This window comes from Varroa destructor, unplaced genomic scaffold (assembly GCF_002443255.2).
Source record: "Varroa destructor unplaced genomic scaffold, Vdes_3.0 BEIS01000007.1, whole genome shotgun sequence".
Taxonomy (NCBI): domain Eukaryota; kingdom Metazoa; phylum Arthropoda; class Arachnida; order Mesostigmata; family Varroidae; genus Varroa; species Varroa destructor.
Genome location: NW_019211460.1, coordinates 38,678,091 through 38,704,749, shown reverse-complemented (window position 1 = coordinate 38,704,749; position 26,659 = coordinate 38,678,091). Strand labels below are relative to the sequence as shown.

The 26,659-nt window shown below is 40.6% G+C and overlaps 1 protein-coding gene across 1 annotated transcript in view; it reads left to right on the top strand.

Annotated features, from left to right (window-relative positions):
* Positions 1–18,988: 18,988 nt before the first annotated feature.
* The window catches only part of LOC111254530 (glycine dehydrogenase (decarboxylating), mitochondrial), an 11,280-nt gene continuing 3,609 nt past the window's right edge, over positions 18,989–26,659 (top strand). The window contains exons 1-12 of the mRNA XM_022815468.2: positions 18,989–19,163; positions 19,628–19,748; positions 20,843–20,921; positions 21,191–21,326; positions 21,697–21,939; positions 22,863–23,010; positions 23,870–24,066; positions 24,240–24,410; positions 25,143–25,395; positions 25,702–25,796; positions 25,890–26,016; positions 26,326–26,527. Coding sequence (XP_022671203.1) covers positions 19,114–19,163; positions 19,628–19,748; positions 20,843–20,921; positions 21,191–21,326; positions 21,697–21,939; positions 22,863–23,010; positions 23,870–24,066; positions 24,240–24,410; positions 25,143–25,395; positions 25,702–25,796; positions 25,890–26,016; positions 26,326–26,527 — 1,822 coding nt within the window. The 5' untranslated portion in view covers positions 18,989–19,113. The remainder of the gene's footprint in view (positions 19,164–19,627; positions 19,749–20,842; positions 20,922–21,190; positions 21,327–21,696; positions 21,940–22,862; positions 23,011–23,869; positions 24,067–24,239; positions 24,411–25,142; positions 25,396–25,701; positions 25,797–25,889; positions 26,017–26,325; positions 26,528–26,659) is intronic.

Below are 26,659 nucleotides of genomic sequence, written 5' to 3'. Positions count from 1 at the left end.
AGTTGAGATTCGAAATTGTGCCAGTATTTCAGTCCAAACGTATCTCCTCAAACCATTTGGTTTTTATTACTCGGTATATTTTCCATTTTCATGGAACTATTTCGTAATATCCCATTTTGCAATGGCGAAAGTTAAAATGTTGACTTGAATATACCATGTCATTATTTCTAATTGTCCCCAGGATCTTTGAAAGTCCGCTATGTATTTTTTTGTAAAATTTATAAATTATAAGTTAGCTAAATATGCAGCTTAAATTAAAACGAACGATATTTCATATGGACTTTGTACGAAGGTTACGTTGCATTAAGTATACCAACTCTTAACCTATAATCTTTCATGTCTACGATCAAATTGTGCCCCCATGTTTTTTAGCAAAAGGCCGAAGCAAAGAGAGAGGCCCAATAAAGTAACCTAGCTAAACCTAGGGGTAAACCATATCATCGTCACATACAAGGGCTTCAATTCCATCATCAGACATAGTTTTTGAACCTGAAGCACATTCGGCATGTATTATACAATGGCTGATTAAATGACCGAAAGATGTCCATCTCATTGGGAAATGAATTGAACCTTACCTACAACTGCACGACTCGCTACACGTACGCGTCGCCTGTGCATCCTTGTAGAATAAGTATATTCCTTCGTGCGCAGCAAGTAAAGAACATGCGAGTTTTCGGTGGCTTTGTACTTGGAAATGAAAACCCCGAACGAAACAAGTTCGCGCGAATGGGAAGTGAAGGCCCGTCGAATGCGACCTGACAAAACTCGGACAAGGATGCAAAGGCCTGCGCTTGACAACCTCATAAATTCTTCCCGCCTCCCTATTGCCTTTTTCCTATGCTACAATAATGAAGCTTCCAGCATTAGTGTTAGTGTGGTAACAGTTGGCCCCATTTGCGACTTTATGGATTTTTCGAAAATATGGCGGCATCGAAAAGAAACTCAGCCTCCTGAAAGTTGAAGATAAAATTTTCGATCATCATCTAGGACATATTTCAGCAGTAAGCAAACAGTTCAAGTGACGGAGGTGTTTTCAGAAGATTGTCGCTAGCAAATACTCAGCAGGCTGTTCACTTACGGTCTATAATGCTTTAACTTGTCATTGCAATTAAGAGCAATGTATGTAAACAAGATCCCACCTCAACATGAAGATAACGATCATCTAAACGTAAAGGTGCACGGAGAAAAGCTTTAAGGAAAAAATGGCTTCATATTCGAAGTTACGTTAATATTCTGTCTGGTTTTTTTAAGACTACCGTATCCTACCTTTTACTGGCCGCGTATAAAAATGTATTAGTAATGTCACAATATAACTAGACATTTGGTACACTGAAGGAAGTTTACGAAACAATTGCTAGTATAAAGATGGGGAAAATGCAGGCGATAGAAAGTAAAACATCTATTACGCCAAACGGCCGCAGGTATATAGGAGGAAACTGCGATGAAGATTGCACGATCTGCACCGCACAATTACAGCCCGGTTGATTCATTTTTCTGGGCTCTGAACAGTCCACCCTCAAAGATTTTCAATTATTTACGGATTTAAACTCGACCTATCAGACGAGTAGTAGCTTGGCATTTCGAACATCGCAAAGCATCACGCTTAGAAGGTGGACTAAAAGCCGATTTGTCAGATGAGGACAAGTCAATGGAACGGTAATTGTTGATGAATGAATAACTATTAACTAATTGTTATGCAAAGCTTCCACAAATTGTATTGCTAAAAATACATATTTTTAGCAGCTTGATTTGATCTTCGCCAAAGTCCAATTCTATGCATTTTTTTTCCTTACTACAATATCAATCATAGAGCAGAGAACTCATGAAAGGTAACTATATTTATATGGCAAGGTGGCGTCACGGCTACGTGGAAGCAAACAAAACAATTACGAGGAACGTTATTTCAAGACGAAGCTAGAACTTGGATTGTGCGAAGAGTATGGCGGACAAATAGGCGGGTGGCATCCTATCCGTCGAGTGGTAGTGCAATATTTTATCATCTCGTTGGTTTTCGACGGCCGACAAACCGCACAATTGCCGTTATAACAATGCCGCATAACAACTCGCAACGAATGTTACAGTCAGGTAAATACGTTCAAACGACGATACATGAATTGTCAGAAGCTTTCACTTTAAGTCCACTGATGTATGCTTCTAACGGCGTACATGAAAATAAGATTCTGTAGAAAGTACACGATACCTCGAGGAAACTATCAGATAGGTTCAAGGTACCTGGTCTATTATAAAGCGCTGCCTGCTTTCAAATTCGATTGCCGAAACGAGGGAAGGAATAGCGAAAGTCACAGAAGAAGGAACCGCTCACCTGGTAATTTGAATTTCAGAGCTTACGTACCATTCAATGGAAACAAATTGGGTAGACTCTATCTGTAATGAAACGCGGCCTGTTTGCGATTCGAAATAATTCTTCGACTCTCTTGTTACTTGTATTAACAGACATATTTGAATTGGCTACTGTTGGTCGGCTAACGCAAACAGTATTTAGAAAATAACGTTCGAAGCGACACGTACGAGGAGAATCTTCTCAGCAAATGCAGACGCACTCGTGAGATTCATGCCGTTGTATTCACTAATTACCATACGGAAATCTTCTTGCAAGTTACTGATAGCACAATAGTTACATGCAAGAACTGAACAGGCTATATACTCATGGCTGTTTAACGCTGATCGTCCTATTGATGTATGACACTGTTAACGAAACCCTAGGTAAACGTAAGCTGACATTCAGAATCTGTTATCTCATTGTGTGTGAAAATAAAGGGGTCGCGTCTTGCGTCGTAAAATACGCACTGGATTATGTATGAGCCCGTAAATTTTCAACCTGTAAACCAACTATATTGTTCTATTGCGTTACATAGACACGCATTCATTCAAGTAAATATATGCTAATGGTAATAATCATTATCAGTATTATTATCGTGACCGTGGTCTATAACAGTGGGTCCTTTGGCGATGCCATAGAAATAACCATTTCTGGCCATGTACACAAAGGCACAGTATAATATCTGGGCGTGCCGGAAGCCTATTCAGTGCCTACTAGAAAGACATCACAAATGTAACGACCGGATTAATGTTGATTTTATTATTTGATCCCCATCCTTGACCCTATGATAGTCACTCACGTAGTCATGAACTACCCAACCTATAGATCGCAACTTAGCTGGCCAGATAACAGTTGCTCTCAAAATCCTGGGTCGGTAAGCCTTACAGACTGCTGTTGCGCATCTGTATCGGAAACAACATCGAATATAAAACTAAAAGTCTAAACAGGACGTACGGACACTGAATTTATACTAGTAATGTTTCTATAATTGTCTATCATTATCAACAATTTCATTCATTCTGAGACAAAAACCATTTCCGTGGTCTTTCACGTGGTAACGTGTTACTTGTAAATAATTGTTGGAACATGAACAGTTCTCCTATCCTGTCTGTATATATATATATATATATCGTGATGGGCAAAAGGTCATAACAAGGATCTTTCTCGAATCACTATCATCATTTTATTGAGCGTATCATTCTTACTCTATTCTCATAAGTTGTAGCATAGTCGCGTATTGCGGTGCACTATATACCAGCCTGTTAACTATCAAAGTGTATGACACTACTTACCTGTAGCTAGTCAACACCTAATAGAACACAATAACCGAAACCGGGTGCGTCCTTTCGGAAGGCAATCTGAGGCCAAGAAAACAGGATAGGACATATATATATATACACGTATAGGCTCATATATATGCCTCAATTAAAAGCTGCAGGCCCCTTGTGCTGAACTGATGGCACATTAAACGTCGTCAAGTGTAGAAATATATCAACCGTGTTTTGTGTTAAACAAACTACCTGTTGAATAACTGAAAGAATTTGATACAGTAATATCAGGGTAAAAACAATAAACTAAATATTTGTTACCCGATATAGGCTGACAGGTGACCTTAGAGAAACGGGCGTTGATTTTATGAAACTTTACCATCTACAAAGCAATTCAGATGGCTCGTCGGGTTAGCGTCTAACTTATTTGACGACGGCGACGTACGATCGCACTTGGTATGGGCCGACGTACATGACTGCATATAAAATTTTCTATGTGCCGCTTACTCTGGCTATCAAAGAACTCTTCAGGCAGACTTAATGGCCTAGATACAGATTCAACTGGTAGGTTTTTCACTGTCTTAAAGCAACTAGCACATAAGAAGCCTTTTCGGATAACGTTTTCCTTTATGTATATTATGAAGGTGCTTAATATAATCCGCCCTTAGTGGTATCCGCGTTACTTAGTATCTCCTCAAGGCCGAGTGTTGTGAAGAGTTAGACTTACCATAAATTTTGAGCCCGAAGCGAACTTCATTCGAGCACACAAACCGCCGCTGTGAAAGAGAAATTTATCTCTAACAGAATTAAAGAACGGCTTTGAATAAGTACAACTTTTCAAACTAATGCAAAATGCCGACAAATTTAAGCTTTTTTTTACGACAGACGATTATGTTGACACCGGCTGAAGTGAACAGACTAGGGCAAAATTGATTTTTCAAAAAAGTTTCATTATCTCTAATGTCTATTAGGAGAGCATGCACTATCAGATTATACTTTTAGAATAAGGAAATAATATGTAGGCTGTAAGGCCTAAGAAAATAGCAAATTGCCCGAAAAGTCCTCGTACTTTATTCCAGTCACGAGCTTCGACAAGATCACTTCTGCGTCTTGATTTATCAGAGCTAAAATGGACGGATGATGGTAGAAAATTGTCGCTGAAAACATGAATCAAGCAGCTTTTTTTGTTTTATGATTTCTATCTACTATGCTCAATTTTTAATCACCGCACCGCCAACCTTTCGAGATGTTTCGCTAGAAATTAAAAACCGATTTGGCTCTCGGTGCGTTAAGTCTAGTAGCTCCCCTTGATAGCCTTTTCCTAATGAGAATGTTTGTATTTTCGTGCGTAATCAGCCACAATGCTCAAAGTGTCGAAGAGAGGTAATTCAACTCAAAGGTTATCTTTAATATCCCCTCATAAATGACTACATAATATATACAACAGCGAGTCCTTACAACACAGCATGGGTACGTATATATACGCATGTTGGCAAAGAAAATCAGGCAGCGACGCAACGGACAAATTCCATAGCAAAACAACATATACATGTGTGACGTTTTTTCCTTCGACCTTCATCCATTACAGGACGAGTTCGTTTCGTTCGTCTCAGTTATTAATACCCAATACATAATTGAAGCAGCACCTAAACGCCCGTTTTCGTCGGAGTCATCATGACAAGCAAAAGGTTGATCGTGTGTTGTCCTCGGGTCAACGCGAATAGCCAACCCCGTACTGGGTTATTATTAGGCATGTGTGCAGCTTCTCTATCAGTTCTCACTTACCTCTTCATTCTTCGTTTTGTTCACCCGTATTTTGTAACGCTGTACTCACCGGCACGCTGCACTCTGTAGATAGCCGCAATTACGCCCACCTAGTCGCTGTTTTATATGAGGCGAAGTAGTCTATGCAAGCGCCCACAGCCCGTGCCACAGCCAGTGCGGCATCTCTGTTGAGTGGCAGACACACCGGCCGGAGACTGGACTTAACGGCTTTACCTCGTGTACTTCCCGCCTGCAGGATGATTTTAATAGAGAAATCGTAAAATCTACGTGTCATGAATAAATAATTCATGCCATTCATTTTATGAAACGACGAAACAATAGCAATAGTAATTATAATAGCACTCATAAAAACGATAAATAAAACACCGAAGTAGCTGTAGTGGAATTACGTGATAGTGGTCCCGTGGATAGCTGCTTCGAGTGAGAAACGCACGGCTAGAAAGCGAGGTTAACGACAAAGAGGGCAAAAAATGAGTTCACATCAGCACGGCCGAAACGGTGTTACCTGAAGGCCGGTTCGGTGTATTTTTCGCATTTCGATCCAGGTGCGAGATAGGGAGAGAAAGGGGGTAAGATGGGGTGTACTTTTGGAAAACAGTGAACCAGCCACTCCCATGGCCAGCAATAGTAGCCTGCGCAGACTACGTATAGTACACCGTGGTACCGTAGCACATACACAGTAGTGTCGGCAGAAGGATCTAAGGAGAAAGGGGTTGCCAGACAAATAGATATGAGTTCATTTTCTGCTTGGCAGACAACGATCTGTTTGTTTAATCTAAACGATGCGCTTACAGCTCATTCATAACCTGCTCACGATTCTAATTATCTCTTGCATGAGGCACCGAAAATGTACGAAACTGCCGAGGAACACTAGCTCCGATTCCGAGCATAGTGGTGATCTGCCTGTCTTTCTCCCCGTTGAGCCTCTGCATTTAGAGAAGAGGTTGCCGGGTGCGGGAGTGAAACTTATTGTTGAATGTGACACGAGACGTAACTTTGTTTAAACATGTGCGTTCTGCTTTTGCGAGTGTCGCCTCCGTTATGGGGACGGACAATTACTTGATTAGGGACTAATCATTCGGTTCAGGTGTTGGCGCCCTGTTTCGTTAACGTACGTAACAGCTGCTACAGCGGCAGCTGGACAGGAACCCCTCGGTTGGGTACCATAAAATATCGCGGACGATGTTACTTATCTTGACAGAAGTTACTAGTGATAACCTATTACCTTTAAAAAATGTGTAGAGTAATGTAACAACTAAAAGATTACGATATGTGGGAAGCGTGACGCTATTTTGGCTAACTTCTAGCCTGTAGCTACGCTTTTGTACTATTAGGGTGTCAACTACCTCAGATCGCATTTGTTAACGCTGAACGAAATATACGTGCTTGAATAGATGATTGAAAGTGCAAAGCTCAGAACGGCGAAAAAAAGCAGCTTGAAGTCTCGTTTTGGATATCCGAAAAAACGAAAAAAAATTGTCTGATTTTACGCCGAAACTACGTTACTCAATGCATGAAACGATTTTGCTGGCTTTCACAATAACGAAGTGCATCGATGACTGACTTCAAACCCAGAGCACCTCATATTTCGAAGCTATTTTTGCTTAATTTATAGGTAGAGCAAACCGAATAATGTTATGATATAAGACTCTATGTGATGTCTATAAATTGTGTATTCCAGTGGTTTCGCATTGTGGATAATGTTCATTGACTCTGATCAATGCCGGAGATAGTCCTCAGATAGATATCGAACCGAACACCACCATTGAAGTTGAAATAATTTTGACTAAGTATACGACCACGTCTCCCACTCACTGTTGATAAAAAAGGATTTGGGTCATCAACATCGAACTATAATATACGTGTAGTTTAACGATATGTGTAAAGGCAGTGTTTATAGACGGTGCTTATAAAGACGGTGTCTACACAAACACCGTCTGCTTCGTACCAAAACCTGGTTGGACAGCGAACACCCAGCTTGGACACCTCCGACGTGTCGGCAATAGGACAATACGTCTGAAAAATATGTCCTAGACAGCTACTTCACATATTTTATATTGGTAATATACGAAAAATAGCAGCCGTATTCCAAGCAGTGTCAATAGAGCACGATACGACGTCGTTGCCTCCCTGCCAGTGAGCTACGGCTTCTGTATTCTTTATACTACATCCGCTTACTTGCCACCCCTAGAAATAGCTATGGTAGATTATCAAGCAATAAACATTAAATTCAATTTTAGTGATTCGTATTTTACGATGAGACCACATGATACTTTCGTCTACATTACCCTTAACGAACTTTGTGCGAATTGCAGGCGTTGTTCGAAATACAAAATCCAATTTAAAAACTTATTGCAACCATAAAGCGGTAAACTACTGATTTTTTCCATAGTTTTTCTAACCTGGATTATTTTTATTCGCACGGATCATATGTTCTAATGCCGCAAGCTCGAAGCTCAATAATTTGTACCGTGTCCTCAGTATGTATTCCTTGCACGCTTGCACCTATTTACTTTTTTTGTCTTGTCTTTTTTTTTGCATTTCTCACGTGTCCTGTTTTCGCTTTGCACAATGATCATACTTAAGTATTATTAAACTATTGAAAAAACAAAAAAGACACACGGGTTCTACCGGCGGCATCTACTAAGCTCATTTTGTAGAGCAAGTAATTTAATCAAGCAAGTAAGTATAAGCAAAAACCCACAAAAAGGAACGAAAATTTAGTGTACACGTTCCATGAAATCAATGAGACATCATATATGGCAATCGTGACATTTTATGACTTATATACGAGGCGAAAACAAGCTTAGGTAACAACCTAGGATCATTTGTTTTTAGTAGCTCGGAACCGTTCCATTAAAAGCAGCTATAGGCGACGTTTGATTCTATCTAGGAATATAGCCTGCAAGATGTCTTCATCACAAACATTGAGTTACTCATAATCATAGCTAATTTCGCTCCTAGTGATCAAAGGATAATCCGATAGAGTGCCTAACGGCAATATCGGACATAAAACGACATCTACTATATTTGGTAATAAAATATAAACAGGTCTTTTTAATTAAAAAAAAAAAAAAATGCACACATATATATTTCGGTACTCTTCTCTTATGCGACCCGCTGGATCATCTTATGGACTAAATGGACCAATTATGATGACAAACAGGCCAAAGATTTTTAAAATTTACTAATAAAGTTATCAAACCACGTCACCAAAATCATCAAGCAATCAACCGAAAAGACAATGTCGCGCAAGTGTTTTCGCATTTAAAAATCCCAAAGATAAACTTGCCGGCAATACGTATAGCTATATTTGGGTGCTGTGTTTTTTTCTCGAAAGAAACCGCCCGAGTATGTGCGTACTTTCGTATTCGAAATAAATATATCAAATGAAACGCTCGATGTGTTGTACCTATAAATATAATTCCTATGCATAATTTACTGAAGCGAAGAAATGGCTAGGACCGTTCCCATATGTCCTCTATTCAATTCAATGACCTAGCTGACTTTCAGACTGTTAGTCCATAAGCTACTACAATCTTTTTTCTCCGTTCTACTCCAGTCGGGGATTGGCTTGTAGTCATCGCGATCGCCATCACCGGCACTATCTTCACGACTATCAATTTATCTCAGACGATCAACACCGAACATTGTTGAAGACAAATATTATCACTAGGTACAATGTGCATTCACTTCGTTTTCTCTTATAGTTCAGACATCTCGCATTTTTTTGTAAACGCCACCACTGCGGGAAGGGAGCGAACAACAAGCAGCTATTGTTGCGCATTGGCTTCAGAGCGGCAATTTTCACCGGCGGGTGGATAAACTGAAGAAAGGGAGACGACAAACGAAGCTCACGACCTTCTCTAACTCACACTCCTCCCATTATGGACCACTATTGGCATCGCTTCGGAGCGTACCCGACCTAAGTAATGTTACCAGTCAGTCAGGCAGGCAGGCAGGCAGGCAGGCGGGCGGGCAGGCAGCCAGCCATCCATCCGGTTACCCAACGTGGCCTTAGTGATTACCCCATACATTCCCCGTGATAGAGGATAAGATGTATTGCGCACAAAATTAACATTGTAACTCGTACAAAGTCGACTATGCAACGGGGCCGATTGCCTCCGACATTGCCGTATAGTATGTCGTACATACAGCGTACAGGTTCCCTGCTGAGCGCAAATTGCTTGTATCGACCATTTTGGGCGGTAATAGGGTAGGCAGAGAGGGGTGATGGACTCCCGTTGCGAAAGCAGCGGAAAGGAGAAGCTTACATAGGTTGCAGACCTTTCAGATCGTTGAGTGCGCTAGTGTTACGGGTGTACAATGGTTAACGGTGGCGCCACCTGGCGGTCACTACAGTACATAGCGGTTGTAATTATAACAGTTTGATGATTACAGATAAACAAACGTATAATAAGCTAACAGAGAATGTAATAATAAAAAACACGTCATATATATATATATTAGGTGTCGGTTAGTATAAAATGCGAGGTAGTCAACTCGTAGTTTTTACATGCATAATTTGTTTTCAGTCAGAATTTAACTACGATGCGTTATTAAAAGGAACTATTTTTATTTGTAGTATGCGCCGTTTTTATTTCTATTTATGACCCTTTGCCATTTAGGTAACAATTATATTGCTGTAGAAGTACAATAGCCTATAATATTGAAAAGCAACTTCGACATGTAAAAATTTACAGCGTTTCGAGATTGTGAAAAATGCTTGACTTTGAGAACAACGTCCAGTGACTATGGTGGATAACAAAGCATCGAATTGTACTTCCTGCGCGTTTGCAATGGTCATATTGGTGATGTGAGGTCAAGCGTAGCCGGGGGGTAAAGTGGTTTAGCCCAATCCTTGGCCGTTTAGTCCACAGCTTCTCCTTTGACTGTCAAAACATATAATTCATAATTTCTTTATCCATATTTCATGAATCAGAACTTATCAAGTTGTAGAGGATAAAACCTTTATTGAATCAACCAAATTTACGCCATAAACTATTGAAGCTGTACGTTTTCTTTGTGCGGGGCGGAGGGCGGGGGGCGGGGGAGGGAGAAATCTCGCCAGTCTACTTGCATCCACCCATCAGTGCGATCGCCTGCAGTTCTCGTATAAATCAATTTTAGACACAAATCATAACTCAATTCTATAACAGGACATTTTTATGGCGTCAGAACGAAGAGAGGCCAGTATCTCTACGTGTTCGCTTTTATCCCTGTCCAAAATGATGCAGTGTTTTATCTTCGATACTTTAGTTGTTACTAATTATTATTGTTACCGCGTTATTCAAAGTTTACTATACTCAAACACCTTACCCGTTACGGTGTTACGGCGACAAACCTTCAATTAGTAACCTTCTATTCAGCTCTGAAGAGTTCGTTACGGGATTTACTTTCGAGTTAAAAATTTTTCATGCTTCTTATAGTAAGTCTTTTACCAAAGATAAGGTTTGTACGCCGAATTGTTTCAGTCTCGGCAGTTCTATTATAGAATTTATATTTAAAAATTACTCGAATTGTCAGACTTTTTATGGCTGGTTACTGTTTACTTGACAATCGTTGAGCGCTTTCATAACGTTTTAGATTGAAGAGAATTATTTGTTTTTCAGCTGTACAAAATAAACGTAAGATTGGCTTTCATTGGATTCTCCTTATTTTTATTATTGAGGGGCAAAATAGTGACTTTTGCCGAAACGGCTCACAGTTGATAAAATGTAAGCTATATTTTCGATATAAGGGTTATTTTTTTTCATTGGGTAAATACTTTTCCGCAGGATATAGTCGAGGTGTTGGCTCGATCAAATACTTGAACGGTCGTCAGTTAAATGCGTTTCATATGGTTACATATCCTCTCTTACTTTAACAGATACGTAACAAGGACTTCCTAACAGACTAACCAAAACACTTTTCCCTCCTTTTGTGCACGCTCGTACACACGTAACAGAATCATATTGCGCAGATCATTATACAATCTTAGTGAAATTAAATAGGGATACCGCTAGTTTTATATATACGCTTATATATCACTTTTACACGCATAAAACTGGTCTTTCCGCTAACTACCGCAGCGAATGAAGACTCCTTGTTTTTATCCTAACATATACTAGCTTGGAAGCAAGATCCTGATTAGCATATAATCCTTAGCCCATTTAGTAGGAGTTTAGAAGCAAGTACATGTCCGCTGGTGCTCTATTAGAGGCCAGAAAGCTTCTTGTAATCTACAGTTTTAAGCTATACCATCATGCACAAAAAAGATACAGCGTGCCTTAAAGGACAAATCCTTATTAGCAGATTCGAAGATGGATAATAATTTCCGACTCGTAAATTGATTCAGAAATAATTTTCGATGGTTCAACTTTATCTAAGTTATTTATGTGTAATCTGAATGTACGCTCAATTAAATTGACAGATCGCTGTTCGTGCCAAAAAATAATACCAATCAGTATTAAGCGTTAGAGAACTTGTAATCTTCTGAGTAGCCACACTCGGTGCTAATTCTAGGTGCTGATGATTCACGGAGTCGTGGAGGTGTGCGCGGCCACAGAAGCACTCTATCCAATCCTTAGTACTCTCGCTCGTTCTCTATGCTACAGGAAAGTTTGCCATTAAACATTTTTTAGCGCTTGTAGAGCATGAAGGTCAAACAATAAAATTGAATCCATTTTTCAGCGTGACATAGAGCGCCTACGGCGCGTTCACACCATCAGTCATCCCTCATGTGTGTCTGTGCCGTTCTACCATATATATATACACACACCTCAGTACTACAAGTATCTTCAGACACGCGTCGCGCGAAAGGCGTGACTTGGCTTGCCAGCAGTCGCGAATGCTACTAGAATGTAATTATTGCGTTTATTATTATTAAATTATAATACCGTGCGCAGGTGACGTTCCATCAAGAGGAAATTGTTTCACGTACAAAGTAATTCTATTATACTGTGGGATAGGTAGCTGGGCTGTTATTTCCACTACTGTTGTTATTGCCTTGGCCCGTGTGAGCGAATAAGTGCAACCTAATACGAAGTTACCTAAAACACTGACTGGGACGGTCAAGTTGAAAAAATTATTCTAATTAAAATACATGCTGTGATCGATAAGATAAATGAAACCATAGGCCTAATATAGTATACAGTATTTGGCGGTTACAAGAAAGACCGATACATTAGCAGTTCATGAATTAAAATGAATCGAAGGATGACGTATAACATCGTTTTTTTTTTCAAATTTCACAGTGCCAGGAAAGGCGTTTGTTTTTTTTGGTAAAAGTAGTTCCGAGAACAGGGTCGATACCGTAGAATTAGGAGGTCACTTTTGTGACTGTGTTGCCTGAACACGTAGTAGCTGAACAGGTCGTTCTGAGGCCATCGGGGTAATAAATTATTTACACACTGCGGATTGACGGAGACTTTTAAATTTTTGTTATCACGTGAGCCGACGTACTCATTCATGCAACGTACATATGCACGTTACGAAGAGAATCCCTCAAGAGCTGGAAGTGAATTTATGATGGCTAAATTAGTTGCTTCATCCTTCGTATTAAGGAGCGCAATAAATAGAATTCGCTAACAACATCACTGCGCCAACAGAAGCACGGGCTTCGAGGCCATTGCTTCTGTTGGCGTTATTATTGCGTTACTGCTCGAACGATGTGCAAACGCAGGTAAAAGGCAACCGTTAACAACGGGACTATGTCACAGTACGAGCCCGTCGCGGATGGTTGTTAACTCGGCGAAAAAGAAGGACGCGTAAGGACCTACATGCACACTAGGACACTCCCCGAACATCCAACTAACACATCAGCTACCTATCCAGCCACTTGCAAGCGAACGCTGCTAACCAAATTACCGCGTGTCAATTAAGCGCCCCTCTCTAGTGCCCTTTCATCTTTCCCCTTTCCCCGCCACCACCCACTCTCAAAGGTGCCAAAACGGCCCCTGAGATTCCCACGCAGTGACGACGCCCGCAGGAAACAACGAAAGTCTCATTCAGTCCGTCTCGTTCACTTGCGTCTCTTCATCCCCACTCTGTTTGTTCGTCTCTAGATTCTACCGCTAACCCTCACCGGCTGGGTTCGGACCCCTTTGCGCGAGCTTCGTCGTTAGCTCCTCCACATATACTACTCTCCCTGTAGGCCCTCTGCGAGTCGCCCAATCGCGCATCAGAGCCCGAGGAGGCTGCCAGCTACGGTGCCGCTAACACACTCTGAGTCGAGGCACGCAGAACGAGCACTCAGGCCACCCAGTCAGGCCCATTGTGGGCGGTACCCTGAGCTGATTTACAAAGCCGCTACTGCTTGCCATGTAGAAACGGAGATTTCGGATAATGACGAGAATGACAATTGAGATGGACTTCAGTAATATTTGCTATTGCTGCTTTTTCTGTCGATGGCGACAGTGCTCAACTACTCGACATTAATTCTCTTGGACCTTGTTTCCTCCAGCAAAAACAAGCGATGAACGAAAGCGAAGAGCGGTGATGAAATGGCTAGATGTTATAGGCTGAGTGAGCATATTAGTACCGGAACTGGGTTCAGGCGGGACGCGTAAAAGAGGAGCGACGAACAGATTGAATTTGTCACCGCCACTACATGTGCAATACATTTAGCAGACCACTTCGGACAGCATTGTTCGCGAACGCGCAAGGCCATGTTGAAACTGTTTAGCCTCAACAGGTTATGTATAGTAATGTAGATTAAATCTGTTTGATACAACGATCCCTTCGTTTGTTGGCGTATGCTATAGCGATTAGCTAAAAGCAAAGAAACACTGTGCGATCAATAACGTTATAGGTCGGCTGGGCAGTACACGGATACGATGTTGTTTGATTCAACGCTGAGCGCTTGCAATAGACGCAACACCCGAAACAGCTAGTTAGGAATACAATGTTGTTCTGTAAGGCTTTCTTTATGATATTCTATAGCACTAAGTTCTTTCTTCGTAGCTTTCGAGCGTTTTTGATGCTGTATACAGGATAGGTATTCATAAGTTATTACTTATCAGTTATTCGAAACTCATATAATCTTACGCTTGTGATCCGAACTATTTGAGCATTAAAAGTAGCATTTGACTATGACGCATTGCCATAAATAAGTTATTGGTATCGATCACTTTCAAATGCTTACCAAATGCACCATAAAAAATGGCGACAGTTAGCGAAGGTAACATTTTAAAAATCGAAGATTTCGTTACGTAATTACTTTGGATATCCAGACTGCTACAGAATGGCACGAATTAATTACCTATACACGTGTACACGCTCATACTTTTATATAACAAGCGACAATATCGTGCAGTTGATAAAGTTGGACTCGGCGACCCGATCTGTTCGTTGGTAGCCGCCGATATGTTCATATCTGTATAATATAATATACATATAAGTACAAAAGGCGCACAAACTGGTATAATAGTGTAGCTTCGTGGCGCGGTGCCCTTTCGTGTTAGTCCTGCTGCTGATTTTACGACGTACACTGTGTTATAAAAGACGACATACTTTATCATGGCCACACGCTTGCTTAGGCATCCGACCCAGCAACCGCTGGGTCAATCATGGCTGGTCTCTCGCAGCCATTCCCGATAAGCCTTGATAAAGGTAATTAATAAAACAGATAATTCGCAACACGCCGATGTTTATCGTACTCCCGACACTTTGGCCTGAACGGCTATCCCCCTCAACCCGCTGCGCATCCCATGGGGAGGCATCCCGGTTTCTCTCTCCCCACTCGAGCAATTCCGCTAGCATCGTTTAATGGGCAATTGCAGAATGTTGGGTTATGTTCAGAGAATGCAGGTTGTTAGGGGAACTGGTAGGACATTGCTTGTCCTATCCCGCTATCAGCAATCGCACAAATTGAAGAGCGCGCCATCAGTAAGGACAGCCTAGTATTTTTTGGCGGCAATCAGCCGCAATAGGCGCAGTTCTATAGCATGGATTGTTCTAGTCCGTTCTACTCTGAGATGTCCGTGGATGTCCAGGCGGTCAGTCGGACCAGCAACATCAACAAAAGCCAATTGATATCTGTCACGCACGTACAGCGTACACGCTAACTGGAATAGTGGGTGTTACGTAGAGTTTAGCTCAACGTTATGACATATTATAATCACTATGACTTTTTAGGGCAAAAATACTGTCGGCATTAGGGTGTGCCATACGAAAACGCACGTTTTAATATGCGGAATAGCTTATCCTGTTCTCTGTGTGACAGAACCTGCATAAAACAACGTGAATTTAGAAGCATTCCAATTATCAATTTGACCTTATGTATATTACTCATTTTCGAAATTAGCCCGATCATCATACAGGCTGCGAAGCAGTCGAGTTAAGAAGCTCTGGCTGTATCAAAAGTAAGCTATTCTTATAACAAACATGTTTAGCATTTTCCCTATACCGCAGGCATTATACGATAGAGTTTCGCCTAACGTTTGAAAGCTTCTGCCAGTGAACTATCAAATGTAAGTTACTACTGAAAAGTATCAACACATTGTTCGATACTAGCAACCAAGTACAAGTAATTCCAGAAGGAATGTTATTCATTGGTACATACCTGCCTCCAACAGACGAGGCCAATTACTTTTAGGAACCGGACGAATCCTATTTGCCTACACCGTTATATATTTTAAGTTTTTTTTCATCCTCCTAAAAGGAATCGCTAAAGCTATTTTTTCTTACTGATCTTCGCCGGTTATAAACAATCCTGTTAAATCAAATTGAGACTCCATCAATCATACGTACCTAATAATATATGCGTGACTTAATTTTTCAAGATAGTTTCCTAGAGATAAATACATCTATAATCTACATGGGCTAGCGTCATTAATAATGCGATTATTCTTGCCTCGATGGCGGATGACTAAATGGCGACATCCCAAAGTGCCCCATTACAACTGGTGTAATTGTTCGTGATTGTTCCATGAGGATCTTTACATGACCCGATGCGTTTTCATTAATATGTACACACATTCAGTCACTCACTGCTACTAATTTTGCTAATGGGCAAATAATCTTTGAATGTAAAAGCCGTCTTGTTTACATATGGAGAGCGGATGCCCCCAACAGAAACTGCACAGCTTATATATGGAAAGCACGCGCCAGATAGGTGAGATGATTTGCAACCATTCATCTTATGCGGGCCATGCCGTCTACAATTTCTAATTAATTCGAGACGACGCAAGGACTGATTTTGATCAGAGATTCTGCTCTATTCGATACAGCCTACTGCATCCAACAATGGCTCTCCTGTCTCCGCTAGTGTGAAAGGCCACTTCGTGACAATAGTAGCGGTCAGCTAGCTGCCTTGCTGTCCTGACAGGTAGAAAGCAATAGGTAGTGATGTGATTTCGTGGCGTGTGGTGAGACGCAATCCTAGGACAGAAACGGGCGGATAGAGAGGAAATCTTTGGTGGGGCAGGACATGGCACGTCCGGCTTTATCGGCCACGACAGAGCCATCCAGAGAAACGATGATGACAACGCTCCGACGTTTTATGACGATAATTTTTTGTTTTACAATAGGCCGCTTGTAGCGAGTACGGACTTCGATCTCAACGACGATCATACGCGTAAGTTTGCGTATCACCTAGTGCATCTTCGTGCAGATGTGCAAGTTTTCGAGACCCCTCCTGGTCGGCGTCCTGTTAACGAATTATTATCGGGTTCTCTAGTAAATGTCGGTGACGATCTGGCCAGCGGTTGAGTGATTGTAACAACAGATAGACAGACTGTCTACAGATTATTACACACGTGCACATACTATTGAGTGAACCTACTTTGCAGTCATTTATACAATTTACTAACACTCTCCCCAAAAACAGGCCTGAAAATGTAAACAATATTTGTGTTTTTGACGATCCACGCTTCCAGCGAACACCGAACTGGAAAGGCTGTTGATAGCTACGAAAATCTGTTAAATAACAACGTAATCTGTACTGTTATATATGGACAGTACACCTATGTAGCAGCGACAGAACATAAATGTTTGATTTCTAATATACTGAAGCTGCAAAGGTGCTACAGCCATAATGTAGGCAGGTTTGAGTACGTTAATTATGATAGATATTACTTTGAAACTATAAAAATTTAAGGTATCTCAAAAACCAGGCTTCAGTAGGTCAGCAAAGGCAGCATTGTTCCATATCTTGGCCGATTTATTAATTCGTTTTCGCCACAAAAGTTCGTATCTGATGCTGAATAATTCGTTCACTTAGTTATTAATACCCTGTGCATTGTCAAATGTAGAGTGACAAATTCTATTTAAAAAAGTGCTAATATGTCTGCGCGGGACTAGATAATATTACGAATGTAAAACGTGATCCTATCTAAGGTTCAACGGGACGGTTTTTCAGCTTCTTGCCATGTGCGGCCTAACATTTTGTGGAGAAAAACGCCTTTGTTTTGTCTATCCGGTCCTTTCGGTCAAATAATCTCGTTCAGTTGACACAGCAGGCATATATAGATTCGTCCTGTTGGCCGTGTTGTTCTTTTTCAGCATTTCCTGATGTATAAGATCCGTAAAAAAGCTAGTCTCCACCTTTTTCAGATGGGAATACGACTGAATCCTTGGCTTAACGCTATCTCGGAACCATCTATTCCTTCCTTTGCCTCATATTGGTATAGATACATCGCTTAGTCTGCCAGCGCGCGCAACAATTGTGTGGAAAACCCATCATGTGGCTGGGTTTTGCTCGGTGCTGGGCAAGACGTTGGAAAGCAATGAGATGCTGATTTCTTTGCCTTTCATTTAGTGTTATGAAATACTCAAATTCTCAATTTTTTATGAATCTTACAGGTTCAGTATGCTTGCTATAGTCACATGATTACAATTCATATTCTCGCCCAATCCACGAGTTGTTTATTAGCGGTCTTCCTCGAAGAGTGCCTTGAGGGGGCGCCCATCGACCTCGCGTGGCCGATCAGGGGCGAATTCACCATTTTTAAAATGCCATTGAACAATTATCGTTATAATGATGTGTTTTAGCTTTACAAATCACCTTTGAGCAGTGCTATCGAGGATCGGCTTCCCACCAAACGAGGTACAAATATCCTGAGCTGTTTCGACAATTGTTTAGGTTGTTTAGCAATTGTTCAACGTAAGGTTTCTTTGAAAAATGCCTTTATTTTCATCGGGAACGCCCATCCCTCTAAGCTGAACTTGACGTGCAAGTAGTATAAAAATTCACAGTGAGATTACGCTCAACGTAACTCTATAGTTGTTATTGCTTGTGACATCCGTTTATTAAATCGAATGCTAAACACGGTTACATTTCGGACTAGGTTACGTAGAGAACGATGAGCGCTGTTGCTGTTGGCACCGATGGCAACAGAACGCCTACGAGATGTCCTTCCTTGACGCTAACGCATGTCGAGGGGGACTAGCAGATGTCATCGTCGAGATCTTACTCCATTGGCCTCCTCTATGAGATGCTATCAGGAATTTTATCTAAAAATAATCTACGACGGCGATGCTAGTCAACTTGCTTGCAGCGAACGGTGATGCACGGTCTTTGCAATCATCTTATCACGAACCCACACTGGATACGGAGAGTTAGCGAGCGAGGCAGAGACAGATAACGCCAAGAGTCTCAACGGGTGTCAACTGTGATACTACTAATACCAATTTATCCAAGCTATAGGACACTGTTGCCTCTGTATTGTAGTCAATGCTTGTGGAAGTTGTGGGTTCGACCAATTTTTTAATTCCCCCGAAGACAACGAAATTGCAAACATGAGGATTTATCGATCAGGTGCTCTTGTAAGCCGGACCCTCATTAAGAGGTAGGTGTGTGATCATTCGTTCCGTAGCAATCACAGCAATGCAGCCAAGAAAAGAAGTAGCACCTTCTATTCCAGCTATGCAAAGTAGACATAATAGATAGACTTATATAAACTTTTGTTATGTACTGCTATTTATGTGAACGAAATCATTATTCCGTCTTTAGATCCGATAGTATATAGATTACCGAGGCAATGACAAAGTTCAGATATGTATGAGTGTGAGACAAGGAGGGCTTTGCTAGTTTGGTAGTATTTGCTCGAATTACTGTAGAATTTTGTACACTGAATCAATATAAATTTGCCGTAAAACCTTAAACATAACAGATAGTGCTGCAGCGTCTTTTTGCGATAGTGCTTAAACCATGCAGCCTAGCTAGGCTCGCCATCAACGTACGGCCGTTGTATTATGTAAATTTACGTTTCCTATTAACGTGGTTTAAGTATTTGTCTGATTTGCTTCACAGGCAACAGAGCAGAAGTGCAAGTATTAAATCAATGTTGGAAAAGCGTGAAGACTTCTGCTCGAGACATGTAGGCCCACGAGTGAAGGACCAAAATGATATGCTCGACTATCTTGGACTCAAGGTGTTTTTCCCATCTCAAGAGAGCGCTTATATTATTTAATATGTTCAAGTAAGACCACCACAGTTTCATCCCAGAAACCGACCGTCTGACGTAACGTCTAAGGGCATAAGTGCCAAGCACAAAGCACAAAACCTATTTTTCATTCGCACAAGCTGTGTGGCTGTGTAATGTATGTCATAAGACATTTAGTGCCACCATTGAGCAAAAGAAAATTTCAGAGGAAAATAGAAGGTGCGAGTTAATACAACGCTTTTATTCTCGGTAGAATACCTGTTCTATCCTGCTGCACCCCCAAGTAGAATTTCCACACGTCCGAAACGTGGTAAATATGTACAGGGGCGAGAGATGTGCTTTGCCAGACTTCTTCACAGATGTGCCCATATATTGTTCCTCTAACTGCGCGCGATATAAATGTACAATTTTCGCCGCTTATCGAACACGGATCGCAAAACTTATCATTATACAATTTGAGGCGAAAGACCGGGCTAACAGAAACGAAATATTTCCGTTTCTTCACTATAGTGTTACAAATAATTGTGTTTAACCAGCCCTATCTTCATCAGTACGACATATACGCGCCCTTTATTATGTACGATGAGAAATGTATTCATCTTTCTTTATACCGGATGGCCGGGCCACTGAAGACAAGAATCATACACATTAAATGTTTCCCTATATTTTCGGAAGAAAGCTTGACATTGTAGCTAGGCTTTGTTAAGTGAAAGTCGACTTTATACCCTCTATTAGCGTCTAGATATGATTCTTCAACAGTGAGTATCGTCCTGTATCTTATCCACGGTCAAGCCTCAGCGGACTGTATCTTATCCGTTCTTATCGTTTGCTGTTTGCGAGGCTTCAAGTTGCGTCACCGGATGACAAAAAGGAGCTTCTGACCGTCATTTTTCAAATGACTATTTACTAACAATGCTCCACCGACTCCCCCTGTAATTATTTCGACGCAGGTTAATACTTTAGGCGCCTTAACGAAAGCGACATTTTTGACTCGAATAGTTACTCTACTTGTCGATCATATCTTCTTAGGCGCTCCAGGCATTACGGTATTCGTAAAAGCTACTTATACTCTATGTTTACAGACTATCGACGAGTTGATCTCGAAAACAGTCCCACGGAACATCCGTCTTGGTCGCGACCTTCGACTGGAAGCTCCGCTCAGTGAGTTAATCAATAAAGCCAACGACTACGACTATGATCATAAATATAATAGAATGAATCGAATATACTTGATAGCTAATTAATCAGTCAAGCTCATCACTAGTCGATACTACGAACAGCATGAGGTGCGTTACCTAACACTTCATAAATGCATCTGTGTGTCACTCCATCTGAATAATAATCTAACGGCCTTCAATTTGTAAGTGTAGTTGTTTATTGTGCACCGATTTATGCTAATGGATGCATTTACCTTATGTACGATTGTGCAGCTGAGCACGAACTGATTGCACGAGCGACGGAGATCGCTAAGAAGAATTCAATTTGGAGATCGTACATTGGCATGGGTTATTCCAACTGTATTGTTCCGCACACAATCATGAGAAATATCTTCGAAAATCCGGGATGGTAAACAAAATTATAGTGTTTTTGTTTTTTTCGCAAAATTCGATTGAGTGCATCTAGTCAAAACGTAGCTAGCCAATTTGAGACAGACCTAGCATCAAAACGGCGGACCCAACATTTAGCTTAATTAAAAACATTTAGGTGCTTGTAAATCCTTGACCATGTCTTTTTTTTTTCTAGATTTATTTATACAAAATATAAGCATTATACTGTCGAAAAGAAGTAGGCACCTCTAATTACGGTACCGATCTGTTTGCCTGTGATTTGTAACGTTTATTGAGTTCTATGGTTAATTGCTACGGCGCATGTATAAGCTAGACTGCAAGCGACTGCTGATTTCATACTAAGCAAGTGTGATACACGCTCATTATAGGACCACACAGTATACGCCGTACCAGGCCGAAATTGCGCAAGGCCGTTTAGAATCGTTGCTCAACTTCCAAACAATGGTTAAAGACCTAACTGCAATGGACATCGCAAACGCATCCCTCCTCGACGAGGGCACTGCGGCAGCAGAAGCTATGAGCCTCGCGTTTCGAAGCCGAAAGAAGAGAATATTTTATGTTTCGCATAAAGTTCACCCACAGACTATTGGGGTTGTAAAGACCCGTGCCAGGTGCGTGCGTTTACCTAAAAGTAATGTTCTTACAACGCAGTGCTACAGGCTGAGATCTAGCACTTTAGAGTCTGTTGTGGATTTCTTGTTTAGCTAAACTGATTGTGGTTTTATCTTCAGAAAAACCCTATTGAATTGTAGGAAACTCTTCAGAAGTATTACTTATTATCAAAAATCTACGACAGCTAAAGTTACTACTATTAATATAATAATTAAACAGAATGTGGGTAGCCGCGACGCGAGTAGCCGTCTTCGTGGAACTATATGCGCTGTATACACGGGGAAACTGTATGAATAAGGGTAGTTTTTTGGTGCTACGTGATTATCTCGATTTAAATTGTGAATCTGAAATTAAGCTCTGAAATTAGATCCCCACGATGGCATAGTGAGCTGCCTATTGTATTTGAGGAACGCATCGTGAGCCTGAACACGGTCTGTTTCGTGCTGGGAGACAACCGCCTGATAGAATACCTAACGGCGCTACCATACGTAAAACTCAAAATATTTAGACCCTTTAAGGTCGTACGGTCACTAGTCGGGTTCTAGCAGATATGACATTTAGCATCTACAATCCTTTTAACATATTGATCGTACATGTTAAACATATGTCCTTGACTAGATAAGGATACTGATAGAGTAAGCGCATAAATGACTTGATACATATCCTTTAAGGTTGTGATATTTGATAGAAGTATTTGCTATACCTGAACGAACGAAATAAATATCATTTACACATTATATTAAAAACAGAAATTAGCAAAACAATGCGAACTATAAGATAAGTTGTTGAAAGAAGGAAAAAAGAGGAAACATCTGCTGATGTGCGTTGTAATTCAATTCAAATGTTGCCACATTTGGGGCAATCAGAATCGTATAAACACCACATATCTGACCAAATACAAATCCAAAATGTTTATTTACAGTGCATTGGGCATTGACGTGGTTGTTACCGACCTAAACACCATTGATTTTTCGAAAAAGGATAGCTGTGGAACACTATTCCAATATCCAGACACGGAAGGAGCCGTTGATGACTGTCGCGATCTTATTGAAAAGTGTCACAATGGTGGGGTTAGTATTTCTATTTGAACTTTGATCAGATTTTCGTGTCCTTGAAATTTCCTTCTAACGTCTGCCTGATAAGGATATAATGAAGGGCCAAACAATGAGGCCCTACTGCCATAAATGCCCCTATTTGGCTAATTGTTCTCTGTATAACTAACTGCGCGTCTGTGAGATTTGTTTCCTTGTAGTAAAATAGGGTGGCTTCCCTCTTTCGGTCAAGGGAACTGAATCTCTAACTAGGTTCTCCTATGAAAATTTATAGAAGAATCAGCAATAACATACACACAGAAGCTCGATAGGTTTTCTATACAACTGTATCCATTTCTAAAGCTTTATTTAAAGAGTTTTAGGAGCTATTATAAAGGAATTTAAAAAAGTATGAAAGGGAAGTTGGTATTTTATTTATGATTTCGTTTATATTATTATAAATGGCCTTCAATTTATATAGGACCCATGTACTTAGATGTAAGCGTTTTCGATAATGAAGGCTACGCGTTCATGACACGAATTCCACAATCCTAATGTTATGGTGTCACTCCATGATAAACGTTTAGTCAAATCTGAATACGGCATTATGTCACTTCCTATAGCTTTTAAAGCTTTCCCTTATCGAGATGATGTTATATCCACACAAGTTGTCGATTTTAGCAAGATATGCAATCAATTTCGAATGGACAAATTCAGGCTCTTAAATGATAACACTTTACGTATACTAACTAACATTTGGAATATTCCATTATAAACATAAACAATAAACTTGATGTTTAAATGGTTATATTCGTGTTTTGCATAGTCACTAACGCCTTCTGTCTATTAACAATCGTGAATGATGGCTGACTTCCGATTGTTAATTGTACTACTGCAGGCATTGGCCGTGTGTGCAGCGGATCTTCTCGCTCTGACGATTCTGCGCCCACCAGGAGAATTAGGAGTTGACATTGCTGTCGGAACAAGTCAACGCTTCGGTGTCCCCCTTAACTATGGAGGGCCTCATGCTGGCTATTTCGCTACCAAGACTAACTTCACGAGACTGATGCCCGGCAGAGTCGTCGGAGTTACAAAGTGGGTGAGCTGTATAGTTTCGCTTAAAGTCAACGTAATTCACAATCAAATGATGCAATCATAACTGTAATTTCCAATAATATACTCGGCATACAAGCGTACGATATTAGATTGAAAGCATACAACGTCGTAGCTACATGCACACCTATCGGGCATTGAAAATGTGTACACAGGGATGCAGCGGGCAATGCTGCTTACCGTTTGGCCCTACAGACACGGGAACAGCACATTCGCCGTGATAAAGCTACCTCGAATATCTGCACAGCACAAGCACTCCTCGCCAATATGTCGGCCATGTACGCCGTCTACCATGGACCACACGGGCTCAAGGACATCGCTAGCAGGTTTGTTTCTGTCGCAAATTTGTGTTCCTACCGTAGCAGTGACAACAGCATATAACATACCAATACTAAATATCAGGTGCGCAGAGAAGTAGAGGTATCATTTTACCCTATGAAATGTATATATATATATATATATATATATATATATATATATATATATAAATGTTTACTTAGAATAAAAAGTCTACTTAAAAATTGAGTTTCCAATGCTTATGAAGTATATATACCTACCTAATTTTGGCAAGGTTAAATTAGAATTTGTTGGAAGCCGATAAACCGATGTATCACTTACCGTTACCGCTATAAATAGACGATTGTCATAGTAATATTTATATATTAGAAAGATGAGCCCAGGATCAGTCAAAGAATCAGGACACTTAAAGCAAATACTACTCAAAAAAAAGGTAAATTTATTGCCTATTATTCAAGGATGTTAAGACAATGCATATAAGATGACATGCATTATATGACCCTATATACTTGCGTTCGACAACAGTCCCATAAAGTTAGGCCAAGCAGTTGCAGCTGCAGGTGTTGTGGCTCGCAGTATACAGGTTTAGTATATTGAACCTTTCTAGCAGGTGTTAGGATTTTTACATGTAAAAACAGTTACAGACGTATACGCGATCGCCCACTACTTTTTCTGCCATATGAATTTGATTCAGCCGATTGCCAAACTCATTATGATTTGTTAGTAAAAACCATTCTGTGCCGTTTATTTTGTGTTGGCAGAATTCATTTGTTAACCGTCGTTCTGGCAGCTGGAATACGAAAGGCAGGACACACGATCAGGCATGAACGTTTCTTCGACACGATCAAAATTGGACCCAGCTGCGAGTCGAGTGAGATTCGAAAGAGAGCTGAGAAGCTGCTGATCAATCTGAGGTATTTTGATGACGGGGATGTTGGCATCTCTATTGATGAAACTACAAAAACGAACGACATTCAGGACCTTCTTGACATTTTTACGTGTTCCACTACTGTTGTAAGTTAACTAATATTAATTTAGCTTTAAATTTATATTCTCACATTTGTATTTCAGTACAACTTTACTTGCCTAGGACTAATATATAGACGTTTTCTTCCAAACGAAGGACATTTACTAGAGCGAACTAAACAGGATTAACGCATTATGGAACAATCGAAATGTTATGCTCTTTTCTTTTTTATGATAATCATCGTCTACCATCTAATAAGCCTATCCTCCATTAACGCAAACGTTATTGTTATTAAATATAGTATGTTCTGCAAGTGACTTGAACAATTTATGATACATTATCTTACGTTTTAGGATGAACTTGCTGCCGAACTCGAGGGAAAAACTGATCCCATTGCTACTACCTACAGGAGAGAAAGCACCTACCTTACGCATCCTGTATTTAATCGGTATGTTACCTTTTAAATAAGCTTAATACTGCGCTATTTTTACTACTGAGGACACGTATGGTAAGCTCTATACTCTATTATTTTGCCTTGCAGCCATCACTCGGAGACCCAAATTGTTCGGTATATGAAACAACTGGAGAATAAAGATATTTCCCTGGTACATTCGATGATACCGCTCGGATCGTGCACCATGAAACTCAACTCCACTACCGAAATGATGGTATTGTTGTATTAGCTGAAGCAACTTTATACATACGTGAACAATTACCTATTAATCCGTCCACCGTTCTTTTGCCTGCGTGAGAAGAAGTTACTTTGTGGATTTGTGGAAATTTCCATTCTCGGAACGGCTAATATTGACACGACGTATTTTTGTGTGTACGTGCATTATGATGATACTATATTTAAGCATACAAAAGCTATCATATGTTTTCAACGACACGTCACGTTTCGTGTCCTACTACAATATCGAGAAACTAATACAAGAACACGTAGAGACATACGGCTCAAATTGGCCTTTTTTCCACAGCCATGCTCGATGCCTGAGATCGCTCATATACACCCATTTGTGCCATTAGAGCAAGCAGCAGGTTACTTGGAAATGTTTGAACAGTTAGAAAAGGACCTGTGCGAAATCACGGGTTACGACAGGATATCATTCCAGCCGAACTCAGGAGCGCAAGGGGAATACGCTGGATTAATGGCTATCGCAGAATACTTCAAATCGAAAGGTCAGCAGCCCACTCCTCTGGAACGCTTTACGCCTGGAAGTACTCGTCAGACGAATACTTAACTAGATCGAATTAACCTAGCGATAAATCAGTCGTTTTATTTGGGTTTTCTGGTACTCTTTAAACCATATA